Below are 9,871 nucleotides of genomic sequence, written 5' to 3'. Positions count from 1 at the left end.
CTCCTCCCCTCCCCCTCCTCCCCACTTCTCCTCCTCCTCCCCACTTCTCTCCCTGAATTCTGAGCATGTTTGTTGTTTGAATTGTTTTTTTTATAAAAGTGTTAAAACTGCTATATTTTTGATTTTCCAGCTTCTATTCTGGTGATAGTTAAGATTGTGATTTTGAGTCAAGTTGATTGGGAGGATATTAGTGCCATGAACAGATGAAGGGAGGTTGAGGAAGGGATTTCGGGTGAGGTTATGGGTTCAGGTTTGAGATCCTTGTGTGTCCTGCATGACCCCTTGCCTCCTCGTGTCCCAGCTGCTCATCTGTGGAGCAGAGTGGTAATGCCTCCTCCGTGGGGCTTCTCTAGGGTGGAGTGGAAGCGCCTGGGGCCCACGGACAGTCTGCGGACGCCAGCCGGGCCGTGATAGAGGCTGCGGCTGGGAGTTTATTTCCCATGTGCACGTGTGTTTTTCCAGCTTCTCCCAGAAGCCGCGGGTAACTTCAGTCATAAATGAGACTCATGCTGGCTTTGGAGGGCCCCGGGGGCAGCTTTTTTCTCATGCTCCCATTTCTCAGGCTTCGTCCTCACCTAGCTTTACTCTGCCCTGCTGTCTCTGTCTGAGGGCAAGTCTGTGGAAGGTGGTGGGGAGGCCGCACTGCTTTTCAGCCCTCCTTTCTCTTTGCCTCACTGGAGATGTCTGGGAGTGGGTTGGCAGTAGAGAATGATTTCATGAATTTAATGAATGATCTATTGAATTGGTGTGATGTTCAGTTCATTGTTCTGGGTTTTGTATTTTAATGTGGATGTTTTAATTATTGTTCTTCTAAAACAGCTGCAGGGGAGACTGCCACCAGTTAGTTAAACCATCATCGCATATATTTGAAATGCTGGAAAACAGCAAAATGTATTTTTATTCTTACCCTCATCAGACATTAGTCAGTAACTTGGAAGGAGGCTGTAGCTATGTCACAAATTGAGAAAGGCCGGAAACTTTCACTTGGAATGTGATCGGGAAAGAAGTGTTTTGGATGATTAAGGAAGCTTAGAAGTGATAATTTGGTGGTTAGAATTGTAGGCACTCTTGTGTTTTTAGCCACCTGGCTTGTGTTTCTGATCTGGTTACCTCTGGAAGGTCCCCTGCTGCTGACCTTCGTGATTGTGTCCTCGGTCCCCTCTCTTTATGTGGTGTAATTTTTGCCACCTCTGGTGTTTAAGTTGTCAAGGCGAGCTGCTGGGTCCTCTCAAATCTGCCTTTCCAGATCTGATTTCTCTTGTGATTGCTCTGCTTGTGTTTCTGACAACATTTTCGTGCCTGTCTGTGTAGAGATTCAGTCAACGGGTCAGGAACCAACCCGTCCTCTCCCCGCTGCCCGCCACATGTGTTCTCACCCCCCCAGTCACTCCGCTCTCCTGTTGGTCCTTACCACTCCACCTGTCGACTCTTTCTGGAAACCCCAGAGTGTGTTTAGCTCTTCTGCTCTTCCCACCGTGAGTCAGTGGCTGGGTCTACGGTTCTGCCTCTGACCTGCCCCTTGATGCCCACTCGTGGGTTCTCTCCATGGCCCGGCTGTGGCTCAGGTCTCCTGGGTCCTCCCCTCCCATCCATCTTCTCCTCAGCACAGGCACTCTTTCTGAAACCCTCTGACTGAGTCCACACGTGACTCAGAAACCTTCATTCACGTATGTGTTCACAGTGTTGCTCTGCCTGCTGGCCTTGCAGGTGTTTGAGCAGGACCTGTCTAAATCTTGGGGATTTTTACTTCTTGAAGAAAGCTGATTTAGATCAGTTCCAAAGTTGTTGTGGTCCATGGAAGTCCCTCCACAGACTAGCTGTCAGCCTTCCCTTACAGCCTCTGCCACCAGGGCAGCAGCCTGCCTTGCTGCTCCTGGTGGGCTGGGCAGGGTGCTTTCCCACCCAGCTCTCCTCTGACTCAGTCCTGCTGCTCCTCTCCCTGAACCCTGCTTACTCTTCCAGTCCCCGGGAACATGCAGTTCTCACCACAGCCTTCTCCTTGTCCCTGCATTTTGTTTACACTTACATTCAGATTTTATTTCAGTGGCAAACTCCTTTTTAACATATTATGACAACCATAGACTGAGTTCCCATTTGTTCAGCCTTATATACAATAGGACTTCACTTTGTCAAAGAAAATAATGTAGTATATAAGTATTTTATGTAACTGTTATATTAGTTAGTATACATTGTGTATTGATTTGGTTCAAAAAACAATTATAAAGCTTATTTTAAGGTATAAGTAAATGCATCTTTGTAAACGCTAATTGGACCATTACTGTAACATTTTCACAACAGCATTTGTTTTAGATTATCATCAAAATTTAAATTTAAAACTAGAGGATGTAATTTATTTTATTTGGAAACCATCTTTTTGAAATATCCTAATAATTTAAGCATGGGTGATCTAGAAATAATATTTAACTTTGGAGTAGAATCAGACTGGCTTAGACATGGAGCATGCTTCTGGTCTGTGTACATCCTTATTAAGCAACAAAGAATAGGACTTGTCACTAATTAGGAGATGATTGTGCACTCTTGTAGAAGGTGGGTACTTAGCAGGTACAGACAGTGGTGACTCAAGGTCGTGGGGTTCTGCCTCGCTAGGTCAGTGGAAGGCGTGGCTGCAGGGTCTGGATGGTAGATTTAGCATCACCACTGATCCTGGCCCTAGGCTGCCGTGCTCTGTTACCTGGGTGAGGTCCTTTAACAGCTAGCTGTTGGCCATACCATCCTTACTTGTTCAGACTGCTGGTTTCGTAGACACATGATTTCAAAGCACATTTCCCGATCTAGACTGTCTTAAGAAATCTAGAAAGTGATGGGTGATCAACGGCCTGTGCAGGTAGGCTCTGCCCACTGGGTCCTAGAGACAGTGGTGACTGGGACTTAAGGGTCGGCCCAGGACACCAGTGAGCAGAGTCCTAGTGTGGATCCTCCTGGTGCTCTTCCCTGGGGTGCTGGGATCTTTGGAAGAACTGCTCACATTCCTGGTTTGGAGGCTGGCAAGAGAGGACTTGACAGAAGACTGCCAGATGCCATGTCACCATCAGGGCCTTGTGGCCATGGCCCCACCCTGGATGGGAACATAAGGTCACCTGCAGAGTCTCCCTTCTGAAAGCTGCCTGTTGATCCTGGACAGATGGTGCTGAGGTCATTGAGGAGGGGGACATACACTGAGGTCTACCCAGCGTGTTTAACGTCTTCACGTTGATCTTGGTCTCCCTCTGAAATCAGTAGTCATTAAACTGGGAACGTTCTCTCTATCCTGGTTAGTGATACCAATATGAATGTGGTACAGGGAAAACTGTTAAGCAGTTGTCTGATTTTGCAAATGTTTTTGCTGGGCCCTAGTCATTTTCGTTCTGGGATGACACCTTGGCTATCCTCTTTCACCTTTTGCAAAGAGACAGTATGCATGACTGCAGTTGTTGTCACACCATTCATTGATCACTCCACACCTGTTACCAGATATGGGCATTGGCTCTGCCAGGAGGCTACAGGTGCAAACAGCCCATGAGCACCCTTCCTTTGCATCTGGCCTCAGCGATGTGTTGGGCATCCTACCTGCATATTATCACATTCTTTTTTTTTTTTTTTTTCCTTTTTTCCTTTTTGTCTTTTTTCATGACCGGCAACGGGATCGCAACCCTCAGTGTCGCGCCCGCACCGCGCTCAACCAGTGAGCTGACTGGTCTCTATATGGGATCCGAACCCTTGGCGGGAGTGCCACCGCGCTCCCAAGCGCCGCACTCTACCGAGTGCGCCACCAGGCCGGCCCCATATTATCACATTCTGACAACAACCTGGGGCAGCTCAATAGAGAGCTCTTTTCATTCTTAAGTCATGTTCTGCATTGGTGATTTCTGTAACTGAACTCAGCTGTGTAGATGGTGTCACGTGTGGGAGGTGTTGGTGTGTTACCTGGTCTTGAGTCTTAGCACTCACCTGACCTTTCAGAGCTTCATCTGCTGGTGCCATCAGTGAGTCAGAGATGACCAGGGCTTTGTGAACTGTGAAACCCTTTGGTGGTGGCAGTGATAGTGAGATGGAGAATTAGTTTGGAGCTGAGAGAGGCAGTGAAACTCCAGGGGCTAAGCTCAGTGGGGTTAAAGAGAGAAAAAGCTCATGTGATTTGTGTAATGAAGTCATTTGTTTATACACAACACTAAAATATGACGTGATTTTCATCAATTGATGAAATATAGGAAGCAAAACTCCATTGATCTAGATTTTAGGTATATTCTCTTTTGAACAGGTTAGGGCTGTGGCATTGGACCACGTGGGAGATGAAGTCCTAACATGGGGTGTCCAGCACTGAGTGGTGCTCGTGCATCATCACACTTGAACCCAGTTTAGATGGTGCCTGTCTCTGGCAATGTTCTTTTCTTGTTCAAAGCCCTTTGCATCCTGTAATGTTGCAGTTATCCTCACTCAGTGAGGCACTTGGAGTTCTCTCTCATTCCTAATATTTCACTGTGTCTCTGAGTATGAATCACCGGCTCACCTGTAAGTGTGTGTAATATTCTCAAAACACAGGTGCCTTCAGTGTCTGGGTCCTCACAGAAAGAAGGTGCTAGTTTGTCCTCCATGGATATGCTTTGTTGCACTCTCTTTGTCACTCCTCTTCCCCTGGGTGACGGAGACACAAAGGATTACTCAAAGCCCATTTCTTCTGAGCAGTGAGAGATCCCAAAGGGGTTAATTTCCTGGAACCCTCAAGAGAGAGGCTTTCCTCCTCTGGAAATTAACACGGGACTGGGTTTCTGTCTCAGTATTTATTTTCCAGTCCAGAAAGTTACAGAAAAGGAACATAGGTGGAGTTATGGCTAAGCAGTGAAATAACAAAGTGACATTCCATAATGTAATTTGCAAAAGGTTAAGTCGATCTACCACAAAAGCTTGTTCTTAGCAAATACTGTCTTTTCCTACAGCAGTTTCCTCATAAAGTAACTTTAGGTCAACCTGGTCCAAGAGCATCTGTCCTTGAGCCAGCAGTTTTGCTGTGTTACAATTCTTTATCTGCAACAGAGACTTTAGACTGGGGAAAAGTTTCCTGTCATTTGAAAGCTTAACATTTCTTTGTGTAATGTTTAAAAGTTAGGGTATACCTGAAACTACAGGACTTTGGAAACTAGGCCCTGTGAAATACATTTGCTTTATAAATGTTAGTACTCCACAGTGTTCTTGCTGTGTTTGGTCAGTAGGGCCTCCTGGGCTACAGAGGGTGCTGGGCTCTTCTGACAGGACACCCTGGGAGGCACATCCTTGATGCTTTGTGGGCTGGCAGCCATTCACGGCTCCTGTTGTTGAGATATCATATCCTGTCCCATGTTCAGTTCACTTTTCTGCTTGTTTTATATTCTGCAAAAGATTGCAGTCATGTTAAGGTAGAGGCTGTTTCTTACTCTGTTTAATTAATCTGTTTCCAGTGCCTTGTAATGATGCTGAATAAATAGTTGAAATTACTTAGTTGAATAGTGACTGTTTATCCTTATCCTGCAGATAGACAGATCTGTGGCTATGCCTTGAAGGCTACTAAAACCCCACTTAGCAGCTCACATTTGAAAATGGTTCCATTAGCGGTGAAAACACTAGCTTACTTTGACTTCAGTTAAGTGTAAATCAACTACACAGTGAAAACATAAGAAAAAATGCATGGCATGTTCAGCATTTGGAAGCATGGTTTGGGTGAGCTGGACCGGTTCTGTTCAGTAGAATTTTTGGTGTTGATGGAAACGTTCTGTGTCTTTGCTGTCCTAATGCAGCAGCCGCAGGTCACCTGGGGCTGTGGAGCCCTTGAAACAAGGCTGATAGAACTGCGGAACTGCACTTTTCATTTAATTTTAATTAACTTTAATTCACATGTGGCTGGTGGCTGCTGAATTGGCGGGAAAAGAAGAATGGCAGAGAAAGCAGGCAGGGCAGATTGCCGCGTGTACCTGGATCTAGTAATAATAGTTACCTGGAAGAGTTTTGCCTTTTCTCCCTTTAAGGCCTCTTGTGTTTCGTGAGATTTTTCCTTTTTTTCTTTGCAAAACTGTTTGTTGATCCTTCCATGCTTTCTTGCAATTAAGATTGGCACACTAACAACACTGTAAAAGTGCTGACCATGGGTTGAGAAGTGTTGACTCTTGTTTTGTTTTTAATGTTTCTTGGTCACATTTTCTGGGTCAGATTCCCAAAGGAGAAGGATGTCATCCTTCCTGTCATGTTCTAGGATTCTGGGGCAAAGATGAGCTGGAGTGCAATGGAGATGGGCAGGCGTCTTCCCAGGCTTGCAGCACCAGTGTCTCTGCCCCAGGTTATTGCTGGTGTCCCCACCCCAGATACCTGGAGGTCTGCAGAGATGCATACTTTCCCTTGTATGCAGACATTCTCCTGCTGCGCCCTGGCCCCGAGCTCCTGACTCCCGGGGCTCGGGCCTGCAGACGGTTTGGCTGTAGAGTCTGCCATCCAGCTATCAGCACTGCTTCTGGTTGCCTCTTTATCTGTTCTTGTTCTTGTGAGTTGATGCCTTTTACAGTTACTGTCACTGGCATAGTATGGATTTGGGAGGGAGAGACGGTTGCTTTGCATCACACGGGGTAGTGGGAGATGCAAAAAGGATTACTCAAAGCCCATTTCTTCTGAGCAGTGAGACACCCTGGAGGGGTTAATTTCCAGGAGCCCTCAAGAGAGAGGCATTCCTCCTTCGGAAAACTAACCCTGAACTGAGGTTCAGTCTCAGTATTTATTCTCCAAACTGGAAAGTTACAGAAAAGGAACATAGATGGAGTTATGGCTAAGTATAGTTTAACAATAGAGGCTGGTAACATCAGTGAAATAACAAAGTGTTATTCCATAATGCAGTTTGCAAAAGGTTAAGTCGATCCACCAACAAAAGCTTGTTCTTAGCAAATACTGTGTTTTCTTACAGCAGTTTCCTCAGTATTTTTATATAACAATAAAGCAACTTTCTTAACATATCAATCAGTAGGTTAACCTGCTCCAAGAACGTCTGTCCTTGAGAACCAGCAACTTTGCTGTGTTACAATTCTATATCCACAGCAGAGACTTTAACCTGGGGAAACTTTCCAGTCTTTTGCAAGCTTAACATTTCTAGAGGTAATTTCAAAAAGCTAGGTTAAACCTGAAACTACAGGGCTTTGGAAACTAGGCCCTTTGAAATACATTTGCTTTATAAATGTTAGTATACTCCACAAGAGGTGTCTTGTAGACATGCTCAGCTCCAGTCTTAAACCTGAACTGAAAGGTAGCTTTTGTGTGTTTTCTTGTGCCAGTCTTTATGCTACTTTAATAGAAAACCTTACCCAACCAAATAACTGCATTTGATTATTCTCCTTATTTTATGTAAAATTTGTCTTCATGGCATCTGTTTTTCTCACCGCCCTAACAACTTGGACATGTGGGTCTGTGGCTGTGCTGTGCCCAAGTCCTGGCAGCCGGATGCTGCAGAGAGAACTGTGCAGCAGAGCTGCTCCCCAGTGGCCCCTTGTCTCTGCTGGACTCATGGTGCGAACAGATATATGCTTGGATTTGTGCATCTTGTCTTCACAGATGGGTGCAGAGGGAGGTCTGCTTGCTCAGAGTCTGTCTGTCACTCCCAGCTTTCCTTCTGTGTGTGAAACTGATGATTATATCTCCCTGTGTGTTGTGTGTCTCCAGGTTGCCTGAAGCTCAGCAGAGAGTTGGAGGCTGCTTTTTGAATCTAATGCCACAGATGAAAACCTTGTACCTCGCATATTGTGCCAATCACCCATCTGCAGTGAACGTCCTCACAGAACACAGGTTTGCTCACTCTGCCATCTGGATGCAGGGAAGGGGGACAGTTCTGTGGTCTTTGAATAGTACATGAAAAACAATGTTAAACATTCATAAAATGGGAAGTTCATGAGACAGATAGGCTGTAAGAGAAAGAGTCCCATTTCAAATTAGGACTAGATTTTATAGGCAGAATGTTAAATTGGAGACATTAACTTTAGCTTTTCAACCTGAAGCAAATTAAAACAAGTGGAACAGAATGTACAAGTTTTTTGCTAGTTTTATAAGGCAAGGTGATATCTTTCCTAAGAGATGGAGGGAATTGCTTAGCTGTCTCCGGTACCTGGGGGAGTCTCAGCAGTCAGTGAATGTGGAGGAGGGAGGGTTGGCTTTGTTTTAGGTAACTGTACGCACAACTTGAGAGCTCAGAGGCTCGCTTTCTGCTTCTAAGAGAAGCAGTTTTTCCATAAATGTTTTAGGGGGGGAAAAATCATGGTTTCTTTTTAAAACAGCTCAAGGTTTTTCAAAGCCATAAATGGAACACCTATTGTCTTAGTAACATCACAATAAATGCTATTGTGCTTCTAATTTAAATATTTAGCTTCAATTTAACATTTCAACTTTAAACTCACTTTTGGTGAGCAGGTGTTGCTTACTTGTTTAGAAATGCAGTGAGGCTCAAGTGTAGCAGTACGTAGTCATTGTCAGGTTGTAGCAGAAGTGGTAGCAGGGCAGACTTGGCCTTGAGTCCTGACTGCCACCCTCCTGCTGTGGAGCTTTGGACAGGTTACCTAACGTCCCTGGTTTCAGCTCCCTTTCCTGATTCTGAAAAGTGTCTTTTCATAGGGTTATTATAAGCATTAAGCAAAACATATATAAACTGTCATATCAGCATGAACATGATAAATGTTCAATAAATGCTCATTGTTTTGTTGTCGTGTTTTTAACAACAACAACAAAAAAATGAAATGACCCTGGACTGTCCGTGAGCTAACAGTATAATGCAAGGAGTTTGCTATTATTATTGATGGGTAGTTATTTACGGGGACTGGGCAGAGTATCAATCCACTCAAATGCTGTGCAGCTGCTTTCTCCATAACCCCCAGGGGAGGAGTTGAAGCTTATAAGGGACTTAGGGACAAAAGTGGAGCTATGCCAAGGAAGAGGCTGCAGGAGTGAAAGATTCCCAGGTGCCTCTCAGCCTCCTGTGGCTTATCCTTGGGGTTGCTGGCATCATTCCCCTTATCTTACACAAGCATAGCGTTCTGTTCCTTTCCCTTCCTCAGTTGCTAAGCAACCTGTGCAGGGGAAAGATTGTGGTTATTGAATCCAGAACTCCAAAAGCCACAGGGATGCAGTGAGTTCTGACCAGCATTCCTATACTGGACATATTTTAAATATTAAAGGATTAAAAATGTTTGAACTTCCCGTTTGTATTCAAGCATTTCCAGTCCTGAAATGAAGCAGCAGCCTTCGGCAGTATAATGAGAGAATACACAGTAGTCATAGAAAAGAAAAACCCGAGGAGGCCGCCTTCAGTGCTCTCCTGTCTGCCCTTCCTCTTCCTCGCCACTCTGGGAGTGTGGGCCACATTAGTGAGTGTGAAGCACATGTGCAGTTACATGCTGTTCCATCTATTCCTAGGAACTTTTGAATTAGGTGAAATTTCCACGAAAGTGAAATTATTACATTTGTCTCTTTGAAAATTCTTCAGGAATTATTGATGCAGTGTTCAGGGAGATAAACAAAAATCAAGTGGGATGTTAGGGTAAAATGGTAAAAATGGTTTTTCGTTTTTTTCTCCCACTCCCCTTTTTTGGGAGAGGAAGACTGACACTGTAGGGTGGGGCTGGGAATATAGAAAGAGAGTAGGGTAGACAGTTTTGGGGAAAGAGTGTGACTAAAATATTTTCCCCGTCCTAAAGATGACATTTAAAGCAACTAAGACTGTACAGGTTTCCTAACGTTCAGGGGAGATGCCCATGAGAATGTGCTTCTTATCTTCTTCTCTGCTATTACCCGTGATGACCGTTTGTGTCATGTGCGAAATGTAAGCACAACGTTTCTCAGAGTAACCAGAGGAAAGAGTACAGATGAGTGTTTGAGT

The 9,871-nt window shown here is 44.8% G+C and overlaps 1 protein-coding gene across 3 annotated transcripts in view; it reads left to right on the top strand.

The window, feature by feature from the left end:
- ARHGEF7 (Rho guanine nucleotide exchange factor (GEF) 7) overlaps positions 1-9,871 on the top strand; it is an 81,171-nt gene that overhangs the window by 37,392 nt on the left and 33,908 nt on the right. For all 3 annotated transcript variants that reach the window (XM_008564440.1, XM_008564444.1, XM_008564448.1), the window contains exon 8: positions 7,669-7,791. In XM_008564440.1, the coding sequence (XP_008562662.1) occupies positions 7,669-7,791 (123 nt within the window). The remainder of the gene's footprint in view (positions 1-7,668; positions 7,792-9,871) is intronic.

This window comes from Galeopterus variegatus, unplaced genomic scaffold (assembly GCF_000696425.1).
Source record: "Galeopterus variegatus unplaced genomic scaffold, G_variegatus-3.0.2 Scaffold187, whole genome shotgun sequence".
Lineage (NCBI taxonomy): Eukaryota > Metazoa > Chordata > Mammalia > Dermoptera > Cynocephalidae > Galeopterus > Galeopterus variegatus.
The sequence above is the reverse complement of the archived record's forward strand: the minus strand, read 5'-3'. Positions and strand labels throughout refer to the sequence as shown.